The sequence below is a fragment of the Stegostoma tigrinum genome, chromosome 32 (genome assembly GCF_030684315.1).
Source record: "Stegostoma tigrinum isolate sSteTig4 chromosome 32, sSteTig4.hap1, whole genome shotgun sequence".
Taxonomy (NCBI): domain Eukaryota; kingdom Metazoa; phylum Chordata; class Chondrichthyes; order Orectolobiformes; family Stegostomatidae; genus Stegostoma; species Stegostoma tigrinum.
The window spans coordinates 6,228,524-6,247,700 of NC_081385.1; the positions used below are offsets into that span (position 1 = coordinate 6,228,524).

At 44.1% G+C, this 19,177-nt stretch overlaps 1 protein-coding gene across 6 annotated transcripts in view; it reads right to left on the bottom strand.

The window, feature by feature from the left end:
* Positions 1–19,177, bottom strand: part of scn2b (sodium channel, voltage-gated, type II, beta) — a 41,508-nt gene that overhangs the window by 15,329 nt on the left and 7,002 nt on the right. For 5 of the 6 annotated variants that reach the window (XR_007250545.2, XR_009442863.1, XM_059638951.1 and 2 more), the window contains exons 2-4: positions 6,408–6,574; positions 2,734–2,944; positions 395–590 (exon numbers count right to left, since the gene is read on the bottom strand). Coding sequence is in view for 4 of the 6 variants with exons in the window: in XM_059638951.1 (XP_059494934.1) it covers positions 395–590; positions 2,734–2,944; positions 6,408–6,574 (574 nt within the window). In the remaining 2 variants the exon portion in view is untranslated. Of the gene's footprint in view, positions 1–390; positions 591–2,733; positions 2,945–6,407; positions 6,575–19,177 lie in introns of those variants that run through there. The other variant, XM_048562320.2, reaches the window with a different exon arrangement.

The following is a 19,177-nucleotide window of genomic DNA, read 5'->3' on the forward strand; positions in this document are numbered from 1 at the left end:
ATTCCGACTTGGAAATATATCGGCATTTCTTCATTATCGCTGGGGTCAAACTTAGAAATAAGAGTTCTTAGAACTTAGAAATAAGAGTTTCCACTGAGCCGTAGCCAATACCTTTTCTTTCACTCATTTTTGAATGCCCCTGGGGATGTGGACATCGCTGGCTGGTGTGAATACATTATCAGAAAAGAAAAAATCCAGAATTTTGACCCAGCGACAGTGAAGGAGGCGATGTGTTTCCAAGTCAGGATGGTAAGTGACTTGGAGGAGATCTTCCAGGTGGTGGTGTTCCCATGTATCTGCTGCTTTTGTCCTCCCAGATGTAAGCGGTCATGGGTTTGGAAGGTGCTGTCTGAGGAAGTACAAGCTCATACTTAGTTCTGACAGAGAGCCTTACTTTTCATCTTCTTCTTGATTGCCTTCGCCATCTGTTTTTCCTTCCTCTTCTGTTTTCTGATCTTCAGAATGATGATCTTGTTTCTTTTTCCTCCTCACACACTTCACGATGACTAAGACAAGAATGACGATAGCCAGAAAGCCTCCAACTGATGCCCCTATAATCACAGCCACTGTGGAGTCACGCTCAGGGGGAACTGCAAGGTAAATATCACTGGGTGAGGGAAACGTTCCCACACTGTGCAGAGGAAGTGTTGTGGCAAATGCACACATTTGGAGAAAACAAACACATCCAGGAACAAGAGGCTTCCTGTTACATGTTTAAATAAGAGCATTTTGACGGGATTTTGTGATCAGCAGTAAGTCAGTTCAGAATTCCATCAGTGACAAATCGTACCTGAGTCCTGATGAAGGGTATAAACTTGAAATGTCGACTTTCCTGCTCTTTTAATGCTGCTGACCTGCTGTGTCCCACCACTCTGTACTAACTCTGAGTTATACCAGATAGTCAGGTGTCATACTGGCTGTGATAGGGGCCTACCAGAAATCAACTGGAGCTCAATGTTTATTTTATAGATGCACAGAAATCTGTAACGTCTACCTTTTCAGCTTTATTTCTTACTTTCCTAGCATATACCACATATATCTGTAATGCAGTGTAATTTTTTTTTCTTCATTTTTTTTGTAGCTAAGATTCGTACCTAAGGTAGCGCTGTATGTTGGAGACATTGTACACTTCCACTGTACTCTTGTTCTTTTGTAACTTGAGTACACATGAAAATAAACTTAATTTTAACTCTAATTCTAATTCTAAAATCCCCGTGTTCCAATTGTTGCATTTGAAGGTAGTGCTCACACACCTCCATGTTAACAGCACCAGCCACCCCACTGAGATAGACAGACAATGAACAGCAAAACAAATATAGGAGCAAAGATTGGAATTGAAGGTACAGGCCATCTTGCATTTGTACAGCACCTTTGATATAGTAAGGGGGTGAGTTAGCTGAGGTGGCTGGAGAGCGATGCAAAATAAAGCCGAAAGCCCGGATTTGATCCTTGTATCAACCGACATAGTTCTGAGATCCTGCTTGTTCACCTCAGCCTATGCAGTAGTTAGCCTCAATCTTTACAGAAACAGTGGTCTCTGTCTCTTTCTCTCTAATGGAGAAAGAGCTCTACAGTCCACTGTGGACTAAAGCTTCACACTACTACCAATGTCCTGAGGTTTCAGTGAGCCATGTAAGGAGATATGAGGACAGAGGACCAAAAGCTTGGTCAAAAAGGTAGATTTTAAGGAATGCCCTCACAAAGGATAAAGAATTGGATATGTTTAAGGAAGAAATGCCAGCATTTAGGCAACTGAGGGAAAAACCTTGCCAGAGCAAAGGATATAAGGAAGACAGCAAAGGATAGGATTATAGGGCTAAGACCTTGAAGGGTGACAGAGATGGAAAAGGTTTCAGAGAAAATGAGAGATAGAAAATCTGAGAATATTAAACAGGAGGCTTTGGCAGACAAGGATTAGGAAACTGAATAAGGAACTGATGAAAGGCAGGAAATGGGCAGCAGAGTTTTGGATGAGCTGAGGTTTATAAGGATGAGGAGTGGGGTTAAAAAGAAGGCCTGGAGAGCACTGAGTAGCCGTGGATGATACTGGTTACGTCCTGGCTATCAGAGAGACAAGGCCTCTGCAGTCAGGGAGTGAGCCTAGTTTCAATCCCAGAGGCAGCTTTCTCCTCCTCCTCTTCCTGCCAAACTTCAACAGTTCTGCTTCACGAAACAACTAGGACCTTGTCAAGTAGGAGGTTCAAATTTATTTTAATTTTCACAAAGTCCTTACAGTGCAGAAACAGGTCATTCAGCCCAGTGAGTCTGCACCAACCTTCTGAAGAGCATGCCACCCAGACCATGACCATATCCCAATAACCCCACATTTCCTATTGCTAATCCACCTAGCCTGCACATCCCTGGACTGTGGGAGGAAACCCACACAGACAGTCTACGCAAGCTGCACACAGACAGTCACCCGAGGCTGGAATCGAACCCAGATCCCTGGCACTGTGGGGCAGCAGTGTTAACCACTGAGCCACCATGTTGACCTGCTTTGTTGTCTCTTCGAGAGTCATATAACCACTTCTAAATCTGCATTAAATCCAAATTTTTTATTATACAGATAGTGAGTCAGCAGTGGGGCAGACAATATTGAAAACACAACACAGAAGAGCAGGAAGTATTACTGCAAAGAGAGAAAATGCAATGGTCAGTCACAGAAAGGGGATGTGCAGGCAAGTGAAAGATGGGACAGAAACTGATGGAGACGACAACATTATTTTACAATACCTTCTGTGACCACTTGCAGGTGGATTAGTCCCCACCCGTTATGTCTGTCAGGAGGATTTAACACAGAACAGTTGTAAAAGCCTTCATCACTGAGTTGGATGTCGTGAATTGTGATAGAGACATCGTTCCTTTTGAGGTTCCCTGACCACTCCACCCTGCCCGCAAAGCGGTCATCTCTGGGGATGATAACCTTGCGCCGGAACTGAACAAGCTATAAGGTTGTGGGGGAAAGAAAAGGGAAAAAGGTAAATGGTTGTGTGGAAGCTTTTGTCAATTCATCTCCACTGAAAGTCTTTTCTTGACCCAAAGACTCTGCCTGAACTCATCCAAAACACTGCAACCAGTACATTAACATACACACCAATTCTCACTCAACCATGGCCCCTGTGCCTACAAAGAGAAATATGCATGGAATTTTGCATGACTGGGAGCCAATGTGAAAATTCTCATCCTTGTCGTCCAATTTCTCCATTGCATCACACTTCCAAACTCTGCAATAACCTTCAGTCCTACAAACTTCTGAGATCTTGGTGCTTCCAATCTGTCATTCACACTTTTCACAGTATCACCATTGGCAGATGCTGAGATCCGAGTCTCTGGAATTTATTTCCAAACCTTCTCTGCTTCTCCAGCTCCTGCTGCCCTTCTAAGGAATGTTCCTGATAGCTTATTCCCTTCAAGCTATTGGCCAACAGCCCTAATGACTCTCTACGTGGCTCACTGCTGAATCTTGTTTTATTTCAATGAAAAAAGTATTTGTCTCTGTTGATAACACTGCATAAATGCAAATTGTGGTTGCTAAGGGAGACATTATGGTCTGCCCCAAGATCTGCTAGTAGCAGACTTCAGCCACCAGGAAAATTGCATCACCCCTTCACGGGCTGATGCAGTTTGGTACAAAGAACATGCATAAACGGCAAAATACAAAGAGTACTATTCTAAAGTGTACGCAGGAGCAGAGAGAACTGGGCGTATGTATACATATGTTAGTAAAGGTAGTAGGGCATGTAGAGAGAGCTGGTTAAAGCATGCCATAAGCAGACTTTGTTAATATGGGCATAAAGTACATGACCAGGGAGGCCAGGGAGGCTATGACGAAAGTATGTTAGACAATGGTTACACATCAGGTGGAGTACAGTACACACTTCTGGGTGCCACACTTCAGGAAGCCTTCAAATAAGTAAGATAGAACATAGAAGATGTTTACGAGAAAGTTTCCAGGAGTGGCACTGCTGGGACTGTTTTCCCTAGATAGGAGAAGGTTAAGGTGAGATCAAATTGAAGTTTCCAAAACCACAAGTAGTTTGTGCAGAATGGTTAGGGAAAACATGTTCCTGCTTGTCATGGAGCAAGAAGCAAAGGGCTCAGTTTTAAAGTGCTTTGCAGAAGCAAATATGAGTTGAGAAAAAAAAATTCTCAGCCAGCGAGTAGTTAGGGTGTGGAATGCACTGCCTGGAAGTGTGGTGGAGGCAGGTACAATTGAGGCATTCCAAATGGTATTAAATGATTATTTAAACAGAAACAAAATCCGGGGTTATGGGGAAAAAGACAGGAGGCTGGCATTATTAAAAGCTCAGAATGCAAGTGTACACACTGTGGGCTGAATTGCCTTCTTTGGAGTTGTGACAATTTTATGACATATTTGTCTCACTGTATCAATCTAATAGACCAGCCTGGCTGGTCTTAAATGTGGTGTTCACAGTCATTATAAGAACTTGCATCTATACAGTGCTTTTAAGGCAATAAATACAATTCTTTGTGCTTTACAGGGGCATGATCAAAGTAAATTTGATCCCAACGCAAGGAAGAAGATAATGTGATGAAGATAACCAAAAGGCGATGAGAAACCAGCCTAAAAGGTGGAGACATTAGGGACGGAATTCCACAGCTTTGAGTCTGGGCAGTTGAAGGCACAGCAGTCTGTGAATATCTGAGAGTGAGGGGTGCACAAAATGAGGCTGGAATTGAAGCAGCACAGAGATCTCAAAGGGTAGTGGATCTCAAGGGTGCAACTTTGGGAAGGGATGTAGTGTGGAGATACGTGAACATTAAGATGGGAATTTTAAAATTGATCAGAGGCCGAATCAGGACCCGAGTCAGTCAGAGGTGAATAATGAATGCAAGTTTAAAAAATCAATTATATTTTGGATGGGCTTAGATTTACAAAAGGTGAAGTGTGGGAAGGCTGTTGAGTTCAGAAGTTACAAAAGCAAGGGTTGACAATTTCAGCAGTAGCTGAGATAAGATGGGTGCAGACAGATGACACACGGAAGGTGAGGGCAGTGGTCTTTGCGATGAAGAGGATTTGAGTAGGAGGACCACAAAGGATACAGAGCCTGTGAATAGCCTCAGGTGAGGGACAGAGACAATCACGTCACTCTTTCTGACGTTTATTAATAGGAAAATCTGGCTCATTTTTGGCTGGATGTTGGACAAGAAGTCTGATAAATCAGTGATTTCGAAAGAAGGGCTGAAACAGAACTCAGCGTTTCCAGTGTAATAAAGTGTGGAGCTGAATGAACACAGCAGGCCAAGCAGCATCTCAGGAGCACAGAAGCTGGCATTTCAGGCCTAGACCCTTCATCAGAGAGGGGGATGGGGAGAGGGTTCTGGAATAAATAGGGAGAGAGGGGGAGGTGGACCGAAGATGGAGAGAAAAGAAGATAGGTGGAGAGGAGGGTACAGGTGGGGAGGTAGGGAGGGTATAGGTCAGTCCGGGGAAGACGCACAGGTCAAGGAGGTGGGATGAGGTGGTAGGTAGGAAATGGAGGTGCGGCTTGATGTGGGAGGAAGGGATGGGTGAGAGGAAGAACAGGTTAGGGAGGCAGAGACAGGCTGGGCTGGTTTAGGGATGCAGTGGGGGGAGGGGATGAGCTGGGCTGGTTGTGCTATACCGTCCTCTCCACCTATCTTCTTTTCTCTCCATTTTCGGTCCGCCTCCCCCTCTCTCCCTATTTATTCCGGAACCCTCTCCCCATCCCCCTCTCTGATGAAGGGTCTAGGCCCGAAACGTCAGCTTTTGTGCTCCTGAGATGCTGCTTGGCCTGCTGTGTTCATCCAGCCTCACATTTCATTATCTTGGATTCTCCAGCATCTGCAGTTCCCATTATCTCAGCATTTCCAATGTACTAGATGGTGCATTTTCAGATTATGTTACTGAAGGACAGTATGTAAATGATGAATAGGACAGTGACGTGGTTAGATCTTTGTGCAGCTCCAGGGGAAGCACTGTGAGAGTGGGAGGAAGAACTGTTACAGGAGATGCTGTGACTACATAAAATTATGATATGATTATGCAGCTGAACCCACTGTAGGCCACTCCCTTATAGTGGATGACAGAGAAGACTTGCTGGAGGATTGTGTGATGCAAAGCTGTAGACAGGTCAACTAAGATAGAGAGGAATAGTTTACCATGGTCACAGGAATATTGGATATGATTTGTGACATTGTAAAGAACAGTTTAATGGCTACCACAAGTGACAGAAACTAGATGGAGAGAGCAACACAGGGAATTGAGAGAAATGGGCATGGATATGCGAAGCACCAACATCTTCAAGGACTTTGGGGAGCCAAGAAAGTCTGGAGATGGGTTGATACCCAAGGAGACGCTCTTCCAAAATGAAAATACCTTCCATCTCCCAGTTAAATTATACAGCAAAGTGCAAATCACTTACCAGATCTTCAGTGCAGTTGTCACATTCAGAGTAGGTCCAATTTAAGGAGAATTGCTTTTCACTCACGTCATAACAGGAGTTGAAGGTGCAGCTCAGTTTGGCTGATGTACCATTCAGCCCAATGACGTAAGGTGATACCATAACTTCCATAGCAGAGCCAATTTGGACTAAAGAGAGGGGAGGGTGTGAGAAAGAGACTGTCAGAAGCCAAAGCATTGGGAATTATGGACTGTTCCATAGCTGTAAAATACAGTTTCTTCAACAATGAAAAATAAATTGGAAGTCCACTATTACAATTATGTAGCCTGGGTGTCCTCTCAAATTGGGAGGAGCAAAAGTTTAATTAAGTACCTCAAGTAAACTCATATATCAACAATTGGACCTAAAACCCTAAGCTACCCAATCGCCAGCACAGGACTGAACTGTTAAGGAGAACAGAAACCGACAAAGACATGCCTCACTCTCTCAATGCGTAAACTCAAACAATACAGTCAGGGAGAATCAGTCACCAATACCAACCCCCAAGCTCAGTCCTGGTACAGGGGAGGCTCACAGATAGCCTCCTCCTCACCAAAACTCACAAAGAAAACACTCACATTTCTACGGCATCCACCGCTCTCGATGTGAGACCAAGCGGAGGCCCGGAGACCGCTTTGTAGCACTCAGTTCACGACAAATGACAACACCTTCCAGTCGTGAGCCACTTCAATTACCCCTCCCACTCCCTGGATGACATGTCCATTCTGGGACTCCTCTAGTGTCACAGTGACACCACCCACAAACTGGAGGACGTCATATCCCCCCCGGGTGCCTACAATCCAATGGTCTCAATGTGGATTTTACTAGTTTCATGATCTCTCCACCACCCGGCCTCATCCCATGACCAACCTTCCCTCTCATCCCCACCTCCTTGACTTGGCACAACCAGTCCATCTTGTCTCCCACGTATCCGCTCTTTCCACCTCACTGACCAATCCCCACCACGGCCTACCTGCACTCACCTATCACCATCCCACGTACCTTTCCCAGCCCCACCCCTCCTCTATTTATTTCAGAGCACCGTTCCCCCTCCTCCACTTCAGAAGAAGGATCCCAACCCAAAATGTCAGCTTTCCTGCTGCTCTGGTGCTGCCTGGCCTGCTGTGTTTGTCCAGCTCCAACACTGTGTTATCACTCACATTTCCAATATTAGTCCCCACAGCAAGAGGCCAACAATGTGTATTTGTGTGGCACTGTAAAAATAAAAATCCAGAAACCCTTCACTGGAGTGATTATCACAAAACAGAAGTGGACACGGAGCTGAATAAAGAGATGATGAACTAGTGTTTGGCTGCAGGAAGAGCTTGAAGCAATGTTAAAAGCTAGGAAAGGAATGGAGCAAGGCTCAAAGGGATGAGGCAATGGCCTAGTGGTATTATCACTCAGCTATTAATCCAGACACCCAGTTATGTTTTGGGAACCCAGGTTTGAATGCCACCACAGCAGATGATGGATTTTGAATTCAAACAAATATCTGGAATCAATAAGGCATCAAGAAAGGAAATCTGCTGTCCTTACCTGGTCTGGTCTACAGACCCCTAAAACAATGTGATTGACTCTTAACTTCCCTCTGGAAAATTAGGGATGGGCGTAAATGCTGGCCTAGCCCAGTGATACCCTCATCCTGTGAATGAATCAAAAATATGGAAGCTGATGATGAGGGTATCCTATGTGAGCACGGCCCCCACAACAGAAGTCCGCATTAATAAACTGCACCGATGTTGCCCGAACTGCACCAGCCCCGGTGCTGCTGTTATTCCTGCAGTCGTGCCTTCACTCTTTGCAGCTTTATTTGCATATCGCTGTGCTTTAAGGCTCTGTAAAAAGAAAATCTATATTTCCAAACTCTGCATCAAACAGAGGGCGACGCAGCTGGGTTCCAGTGCTGACTCTGCAGTACCAATATTGAATAGTACTAAGTTGGGTCTATCCCTGGGGATACTGCAATGGAACAAGATTCTTTTGCAAGAAAAAAGACAGCCATGGGGAGGAATCTCATCCTGTCTGTCAGCCTGAGCTGTTCAATTTGCATTGCTCCAAGAACTGAGCTCCAGAGAGGAGCTAGATCTCTCTCGGGAAAGTTATGAACAAATTCTTGCATTGCTCACTGAGCGTTCGAGGCCAGGATTCTTGGAGATTGCAGGACGGTTTGGCTGAGCTGGAATCTCGCCATCTGTGAAGGTTACCGATCAGAATTACGAAGGTCCTCGATCGGCTGGTTCTCTTCAGGAGTCAGTGCACGCTCAGCATGCACTAGCCGGACACAAAAACCTCTTGAACAGCGCAAGGAGGGATACCAATGCCCCGCGCCGCAGAAATGAAAACCCTCGGATAATGTTCCAAACCGGTCCTGGAGAGCAGGGGTGGCCCCTGCCAGGGTTAGGACAGATGTTCCAACCTAACAACACACCCCAGACGGTCTCGCCTGGGATGGTGACTGCATTCCCAACACCAATGTGTAACTTCGCACAGCTAACCTCACCTTATTGCCTGCATCGGGAAGCAATGAGTCAATGAAGGGTGCACCTTCCCACAAGCATAATGTCTCCACTGAAAGGCTAACGCCTGCCTCACTTCAGTGAGAAATTAGAGCAACTTGAAAGAATCTCTTGTTCATTTGCTTCCCTCTTGTTGAACAGTGACGGAGAGGTTCCCCCGTGCAGGTATGTGCAGAGGGATAGCAACGAAACGGTTAAGGACTTATTTAGTTTTATCACGTTATTGATCGACAATCAGCATTTAAAGTCTCCAAGTGGCATTTGCTTATTTATTTGTTCCACAGAGAGAAAGACCTGTTGAGATGTAAACCAGGAAATGTAGGCTGACAGTTTAGAGCGAGCTTTACTCTGTATCTGATCCTGTGCTGTCCCAGTTCTAAGAGTGTTTGATCAGGATAGTTGGAGTTTTACTCTGCCTCTAACCCTGCGCCATGCCTGACCTAGGGCTGTTTCATGAGGACAATTTAGAGGAACCTTTACTCTGTATCTAATCCTTGTTGTCCCTGTCTTAGGAGTGTTTGATGAGGGCAGTGCAGAGGATGCTTTACTCTGTATCTGACCCTGTGTTGTCCCTGTCCTGGGTGTATTTACATCAGAACATGGGAACAGGATTACATCATTCAGAGTCTCAAGCCTGCTCTGCCATTCACTAAGGTGACGGCTGATCAGTAGCCTTTGGTCCATACCTGCCTTTGGTCCATATCCCTTAATACCTCTGCTTAACAAAAAGTATCTATCACAGATTTAAAATTAGCAACCGATGAAGCACTAACTAATGTTTGTGGAAGAGAGTTCCAAACATCTACCAGATTTTGTGTAGAGGCACTTCCTAACATTTCTCCTGAATGGTCTTGCCCTAATTTTAAGAACATGACCCCCAGTTCTAGAATCTTGAAACAGTGGGAATAGTTTACCTTTATCTGCCTTGCCTTTTCTTGTTAATATCTTGAAGACTTTGATCAGATCAACCCCAACTCTAAACAAAATGGGCCTAATTTGTATATGCCCTCCACATAACCCATAGAATTTTTAAATTCATTCACAGGATGAGGACATTGCTGGCTAAGCCAGTGTTTATTGTCCATCCCTAATTGCTCAGAGGGCATTTAAGAGTCAGCCACATTGCTGTGGGTCTGTGGTCATGTGTAGACTGGACCAGGCAAGGGTGGTAGTTTCCTTCCTTCCTTCCCTGAAGGACATTAGTGAACCAGATGTGTTTTTCCTTCGACAATCAACAATAGATTCATGGTCATCACTAGATTCTTAACTCCAGATACTCATTGAATTCAAATTCCACCATCTGCTATGGTGGGATTTGTATGCAGTTCCCCAGAACATTATCTGGGTCTCTGGATTAATAGCCCAGCGATAATACCACTAGGCCATCACCTCTCCCTATCCAGCTATCATTCTTGTAAACCTACAGTGTATCCCCTCCAAGGCTAATATATCCTTCCAAAGATGTTGTGTCCAGATCTGCCAACAGTACTCCAAGTGGGATCTAACCAGGGTTTGTATAGCTCTAGCATAACATTTGCATCCTTGTACTCCAGTCCTCTAGAATTAATGGCCAGCATTCAATTTGCCGTTTTGATTATTTTCTGCAAATATGCTTAGCACTTTTATAGGTCTATGCACCCAAACCGCTATGTTTCTTTGGACATCCATTACATTTAACTTTACACCATCTAGGAAATATGCTGATCTATCCTTTTTGGGTCCAAAATGGATAATCTTGCAATTGATTACATTGAATTCCATCTGCAACAGTTTTGTCCATTTACTTAGTCTTTCATTATTCTTTTGTAATTTCTTGCTGTCATTCATACTGTCTACAGTGCTATCTAACTTTGTGTCATCAGCAAATGTGGATATATGACATTCTATGCAATTATCCAAGTGATTAATAATTAATGTGAATAATTGAGGCCCTAACACAGATCCTTGTGGAAAACCATTGGTCACATCCTGTCAATTTGAGTACCTACCCATCATCACCATCTTCTGTTGCCTGCCACTCAAACAATTTCCCAGCCTTGTCAGTAATTTGCCCTCAATTCTGCATACTTAGTTAATGGTCTCTTGAGTCAGGCATTATCAAATGTCATCTGGAAGTCACTGAGTCATAGAGTAGTTCTGCATGGAAATAGACCCTTTCATCCGACTTGTCCATGCTGACCAGATATCCCAAATTAGTCTAGTTCCTTTTTGCCAGAATTTGGCCCATATCCATCTAAACTATCCAAATGTCTTTTAAATGTTGGAATTGTACCAGCCTCTGCCACTTCCTCTGGTGGCTCATTCCATATACTCACCACCCTCTGCATGAAAAAGTTGCCCCTTAGGTCCCTTTTATATCTTTCCCCTCTCAACTTGAAACTATGCCCTCTAGTTTTGGGCTCCCCTACCCCTGGGAAAAAGACCCTGACTATTCACCCTATCCAAACCCCTCATGATTTTATAAACATCTATAAGGACACGCCTCAGCTACTGACGCTCCTGGGAAAATAGCCCCAGACTGTTCAGCCTCTCATCCAATCCCAGCAGCATCCTTGTAATTTTTTTCTACACCCTTTTACGCTTAACACCATGTAAGCAGCATCCACAGACGCTCACCTGTTTACTAACTTATTACCTCTTTGAAAACTTCACTGAGGTTTGTCAGGCGTGACCTATCTGTCATGAATCCATGGTGGCTCTCCCTGTAGAACTGAAAATCTTTGAGGTGTTCTGTTACACCATCCCTGATTATAGATTCCAACAATCTTGTCACCACAGATAGTAGGCCAGCTGGTTTGTAATTCCCTGGTTTTTCATCCGTCTTAAAAATTGGAGTGATGTGCAATTTTACAATCCAGAGGGAGAACTCCTGTGTCTGAGGAACCCTGAAAGATTATAGTTAGGGAGTCTACAATGTGTTCCTGTACCTCCTTTAGCACCCTTGATGGAAACCATCAGGTCCTGGGGATTTGCCAATCTTTAATTTCATTAATTTCCTCATCGTTGGTGTTTTACTTACATTAATTTTATTCAGTTCCTGTCCCTTGTCTACTAGTAATTTTGTGTAAGCTATCCTCCTTTTCTATTGTAAGTACTGAGGCAACCTAATTATTAAACATGTCTGCTGTTTCCCATAGTCACTGACGATGTTGCCACTTTCAGCCTTTCGTGGGCCAACATTACTCCTGACCACCCGCTTTCCCTTTTTGTAAATATAAAATTTCTTCCCATTGATTTTAATGTTCCATGCAAATTTTCTTTCATAATCCCTTTTGGTATCTTGTTTTGTGGCCTTTCGCTCATCTTTGTATCTTTGCCAATTAGTAGGATCTGTGCTATTATTTAAATTTTTGTAAGCCCTTTCTTTTAGTTTAAAGTGATAAAGTCCCGTATCACTTTAGTTGTCAATGGCTTTTTTTTTGTGAAATGAAACTTCTCCCTCTCAGGGTACAAACTGATTTTGTATTGTGTTGTATTTCTTTATACATCCTCCACTATGCTTCAGTTGTTTGATTCATTCCCAGTTTTTCCCAGTTTACTATGGACTGCATCTGTCTCATTGCATTAAAGTCAGCTTTACTAAATCTAAAATTCTAGTAAATGATTCATGCTTTTTGCTTTCAGATGCTACATTGAACTTGATCATGTTATGATCACTACTTGATAAATGTTCACACTTTTTAGATGATTGATTAAATCCAGCTCATTATTCATTACTAAATCCAATTTTGCTTGTCCACTTTTTGCTTCAAGGACACATTTCTGTTGGAAATTATCTCAGACACACTCTGGACATTCAATACCTTTCTGACAAGTGCTTGTCTGCTTCTCCCAATCTATGATAAAGTTAAAGTCTCTCAGTAATAGCATTTGCCTTTTGTGCACTTGTGCCTAACTTCCGCATTTATACAATCTAACACGTTAGACCTACTACCAAGGGGTACACTTTTACTGTTTTAGATCCTTTAATATTCCTCTGTTCCACCCACAAAGTCTCCACTGAATGTTTTCCCCTCATTATATGTTCCCTCACCACTGAAGTAATGTTGTTTGTAATAAGTAAGGCTATTCCACCTCCTCTGCCATTTTCCCTCTGTCCTGTAAATTTTATAGTTTGGTATATTTAGCCCTCAATTCAGATCATCCTGCAGCCATGCCTCAGTAATAGTTACTATATCAAAATCTCCAATTTGAATTTCGGACTGCAACTCATTTAGTTTATTTCTTATACTCCGTGCATTCATAAATAGAACTCCTTTTGGGCCACACACTGTAAACTATCCCTCAGAACCAATGCTTGATTCACCTGTTTATTATTTGTGATGGGAACAGTGTAGAGGGAGCTTTACTTACAGTTGAAAAGAGTAGAGAGAGCTTTACTCTATTTCTGTCCCCTTGTACTTGTCCAGGAAATGTTTGATGAGGAGAGTGTAGACAGAGTGTTACTCTATCCAATTTTGTGCTGTCTCTTGGGAATGTTTGGTTGGGACAATGAACCCTGGCTATACCTGTCCTGGGGGTGTTTGCTGGAGATTACTCTTTATGCTGTACCTGTACAGGTAGTAGTTGATCGGGACAATGTTAAGGGAGAAATACTTTCAGTTTAAAAGAATAGAGGGAGCTTTACACCATACCTAACCCTATGCTATCCCCTGTCTCAGGAGTATTTGATGGAGACAGAATAGGGAAGCTTTACTCTGAGAGTTTTAGTTTCTGTTTACTTTTAGCTTGAAAGAGTGGAGAGGCTTTACTTTCAGTTTGGAGGGAGCTTTGCTCAGTGTCTGACCCCATGCTATCCCTGTCCTGGGGGTGTTTAATATGGACAGCATAGAAGGAGTTTCATTGTCATTTTATTACAGTAGAGGCGGCTTTACTGTCTATCAAACCCTGTGTTGTACCTATCTTGGGAGTGTTTGATTAGACAGTGTTGAGGGACTTTTATTCTGTCTCTAACACAATATCTTAAAATATTATAATACAGCCAGAATTAAGCCACTTGAGGGTCAGGACTCTGCCCTTGCAGACGTTTATGCTTACAGCAATCTCCTTCCATAGTACTTACCGTGTCTCCTTCTTCAGACTTTCTTTGGGGGGGGGGGGGCGGTTTAATGGATCTTTAACATTTTAGCCAATGAAAATCAACTGTTCAAACGTTGCCCCCAATTTCCAAGTTAGCACTGTCCAACAGGATGGTGGATATAAAGATTTAAGTAGAACCTTCAAAGAAGAATTGAATAAAACTTGAGGGAGGACTAAATTTGCATGGATATGGGGAATGGGAGAGGAATGGGCGTAACTTGATTGGTGTTTGGAAAAGTTAGCATATATTCAGGGGGGGAAATGTCCTCCTTCTGTGATGACCAATATTCTGTGGAATAATGCAGGTGAAGTTTTACATTACCTCTAACCAGTACTATACCTTTCACAGGAATGTATCTTGGGGCAAATGTAGTTTTTTTCTAACCTATGCTTGAGGGGAAAGAAGGAGTGAGAAGATGAGAGTGGAGTGCGGGGGCTAAAATATGTGACTGAAAGTATGAAACACAGTCCAGAGATGTGCAGGTTAGGTGGGTTGGCCATGCTAAGTGCCCGTCATGTTCAGGGATCGGTAGATTAGGTGGGTTATAGGGGAATGGGTCTGCGTGGGATGCTCTGAGGGTCCGTGGGACAAAGGGTCTGTATCCACACTGTAGGGATTCTATGAATAACGGGACTGGGCAATGAATTGAATCGGTGCTGAAAATGGTGCAATGAGGGTGAGTAGGAGACGGATGAAGTGAGTGTGGAGAGGGAGGGAATGAGAGTGGGACAGTGTGGTTGAGTGGGAAGGAGTGAGAGTTAGTGAGGGGAGGTGCTAGTCTGTTGGCAATATCACTGGACTAATAATCCAGATGCCCAGATTGATGGCAGCCAAAGGGAGTGTTTTGTCTTCCTGTGACAGCTGGTGGAATTTAAATTTGACTAATTGTTTTAACAAAAAATGTCGGCTTGAGATTAGTCTCAATAATAGTCATGACACTGTCATAAATTGCTTTAAATACCCATCTAGTTTGCTAATATCCTGAAGAAACCTACTGTCTCTATTTGGTCAGTCTGACAGATGACCATCTTCCTTGTGGGTTAGTCTTAACTGTTCTCCAGCGCCAGTAAGAATGGGTGGCAAATGCTAGCTTCACGAGCAATCCCCCCGCCTATATCCCAGCAACAAATAACAAAGTAACTGGGCCCTCTGATTAAGCCCATAACTAACTAAACAAGTAGTCAATCCTTTTGGTTTTATTAAATTCCTTAATTTTTTGCGAATGATAAAATGACAACCAGGGCGTCATGACCAGATGGGCAAATGGGCTGAGGAGTGGCAGCTGGAGTTTAATTTGGATAAATGTGAGATGCTGCATTTGGAAAAGGCAAATCAGGGCAGGACTGATACGCTTAATAACAAGGTCCAGGGGAGTGTTGTTGATCACAGAGACCTTGGGGTGCAGATTCATAGTTCATTGCAAGTAAAGTTGCAATGTGACCTCCTCTACATTGGGGAAGCCAAGCGGAGGCTTGGGGGCCACTTTGCGGAACACCTCCGCTCAGTTTGCAACAAACAACTGCACCTCCCAGTCGCGAACCATTTCAACTCCCTCCCTCCCAACCCCCAACTCCTCATGTCAATCTGGGCCTTCTGCATCGCCACAATGATGCCACCCGAAAGATGCAGGAACAGCATCTCATATTTTGCTTGGGAACCCTGCAGCCCAAGAGTATCAATGTGGACTTCACAAGCTTCAAAATCTCCGCTCCTCCCAAAACCAGCCCAGCTAGTCCCCGCCTCCCTAGCCATTCCTTCCACCTCAAGCCCTACCCCTATCTCCTACCCACTAACCTCATCCTGCCTCCTTGACCTGTCCGTCCTCCCTGAACCCCTCCCTAACTCCCCACCTACATTCACCTTCACTGGCTCTAACCTCGCCTCTTTGGTCTGTCTCCTCTCACCCTATCTTTTCCTTTATTCATCTTCTATCTGCCTCCCCCTCTCTCCCTATTTATTTCAGAACCCCCTCCCTCTCCCCCATTTCTGAAGAAGGGTCTTGACCTGAAACGTCAGCTTTCCTGCTCCTCTGATGCTGCTTAATCTACTGTGTTCATCCAGCTTCACACCGTGTTATCTCTATTATCAAAGTTGCAGATGATCAGGATACTGAAGAAGGCATTGAGTATAGGAGTTGGGAGGTCATGTTGCACTTGTACAGAACATTGATTACGCCACTTTTGGAATACTACATTCAATTCTGGTCTCCCTGCTGTAGGAAAGATGTTGCGAAACTTTAAAGGTATCAGATAGATTTGAAAGGATGTTGCCAGGGTTGGAGGGTTTGAGTTACAGGGAGAGGCTGAATAGGCTGGGGCTATTTTCCCTGGAGTGTCAGAGACTGAGGAGTGACCTTGCACAGGTTTATAACATCGTGAGGGACATGGAGAGGGTGAATAGTCAAGGTGTTTTCCCCAGGGTAGTGGAGAGCAAAACTAAACAGCATGGGTTTAAGGTGAGAGGTGGAAAGAGTTAACATTTTCACATGTGTGGAATGAGCTGCCAGAGGAAGTGGTGGAAGCTAGTACAATTCCAACATTTAAAACACATCAGGATGGTTATATGAATAGGAAGCGTTTACAGGGATATGAGCCAAAAGCTGTCAAATAGGACTTGATTAATTTAGGATATTTGGTCATCATGGACCAGTTGGTCCAAAGGATCTCTTCTCATGCTGTACATCTCTATGTCGCTGTGATTCAGAAGTTATCCATTCCTCTGGACCCCAGTTATTCTCAGAGCAACATTACACAGGAAATATTGAAACTCCCCAGAAGGTCATCCAATACTTGTCCATGAGGATGGGTAATGAGTGGCAACAGAACATTCTACTGTGGGGCCATCACATTAGAGTCATAGAGTCATTGAGTCATACAGCATGGAAACAGACCCTTAGGTCCAACCAGTCCATGCCGAATATAATCCCAAACTAGACTAGACCTCTCTGCCTGCTCCTGGCTCATATGCCTCCAAATCTTTCCTAGTCATATATCCATGCAAATGTCTTTTAAACAGTGTAATTGTACCCCCATCCACCACTTTCACAGGAAATTCATTCCACACATAAACCAGCTTCTGTGTAAATAATTTACATCATCTCCTTTTTAAATCTTTCTCTTCTCACCTTAAAAGGGTGCTCTGTAGTCTTGAAGTTCCCCATCTCAGGGAAAAGATAACTGCCATCAACTCTATCTACACCTCTCATTATTTTATAAACTTCTACCAGGTCACCTGTCAATGTCCATGGAACCCCTACAGTTTGGAAACAGGTCTTCCAGCCCAACAAGTCCATACTGATCCTTAGAGCATCCCACCCACCTAATCTACACATTCCTGAACATTATGGGCAATTTAGCATGACCAATCCGCCTAGCCTGAACAACTCTGGACTGTGGGAGGAAACCGGAGCACCCACAGGAAACCCACACAGCCACAGGGAGAATGTGCAAACTCCACACAGACAGTCACCTGAGGGTAGAATTGAACCCGGGTCCCTGACACCGTGGGGCAGCAGTGCTAACCACTGAGCCACCACGATCATTCTACATTCCAGTGAAAAATGTGCCAGCATACCCAGCCTTTCCTTATAACTCAAACATCCTGGTAAATCTCTTCTCAGCCCTCTCCAGTTTGATAACACCCTTCCTATTACCTAGACACCACCTTGAAGCAAAGCCATTCACCTTCCAGTCAAAGAAGGTTCAGTGCATCCATAGCTGACTTTTGGCTTCTTTAATGATGAGATGCTGAGGACAATTGTTGCTGCCCCATCTGTGAAATGTGAGAATGAAATGTGAGGCTGGATGAACACAGCAGGCCAAGCAGCATCTCAGGAGCACAAAAGCTGACGTTTCGGGCCTAGACCCTTCATCAGAGAGGGGGATGGGGTGAGGGTTCTGGAATAAATAGGGAGAGAGGGGGAGGCAGACCAAAGATGGAGAGAAAAGAAGATAGGTGGAGAGGAGAGTATATGTGGGGAGGTAGGGAGGGGATAGGTCAGTCCAGAGAAGACGGACAGGTCAAGGAGGTGGGATGAGGTTAGTAGGTAGGAGATGGAGGTGCGGCTTGGGGTGGGAGGAAGGGATGGGTGAGAGGAAGAATAGGTTAGGGAGGCAGAGACAGGTTGGACTGGTTTTGGGATGCAGTGGGTAGAGGAGAAGAGCTGGGCTGGTTGTGTGGTGCAGTGGGGGGAGGGGACGAACTGGGCTGGTTTTGGGATGCGGTGGGGGAAGGGGAGATTTTGAAGCTGGTGAAGTCCACATTGATACCATTGGGCTGCAGGGTTCCCAAGCGGAATATGAGTTGCTGTTCCTGCAACCTTCGGGTGGCATCATTGTGGCACTGCAGGAGGCCCATGATGGACATGTCATCTAAAGAATGGGAGGGGGAGTGGAAATGCTACTGGGAGATCTATTTTCCTGTTGTCTGGTCTCTCATGCAATTTTCATTTGTCCATCATTGATTTCTATGCTATACATACAGACAGGATATTGAAGGGGCTTGACAGGTTGGACATTGATTAGATGTCTCCTCTTGTAGGAAGAGCAGGGAGGAGGCAACATCTTAAAACTTAAAACTGTGTCTCCCATTCAAAACAGAGAAGATTAGAATTTTTTTGTCTCAGAGAGTCATGACAGTGAGGAACTCTCTTGCCCAGAGAGGGGAGGAGGTGGGGTTACTGAATACTTTTAAGGCTAAGGTAGACAGATTTTTAATCAACAAATGAATCAAAGATGGGGTTGAGGCTACAATCAGGTCAGCCACAAATTTATCAAATGGCAGAGCAGGCTTGAAGGGCTGAATAGCCTTCTCCTGCTTCTAATTGATGTGGTTACATGCAAATAGGTACGTTTAGCTACCTGGTCCCCAAGCCCTGGAAGCCCTTCCCTGCACCTTTCCACTCCTAAGTCCTTCATTAAGAAACTTAACAGCCACAACTTTGACCAAACGTTTAATCACCTCTCCTAAAATCTCCCTTCATTCTATTAGTGCTAATACCTGTGGCTGAATAAATTTCTCCAATGTTTTACTAGGAATGTTTTACTTGGGATTATCTAAACGCAAACTGTCACTTCTAAATGCAACAAAGGATGCCAAATGTTTTCCCTGAAGAATATAGGCCTCCAGTACTTCAATCGGCAAGGACATCTGGT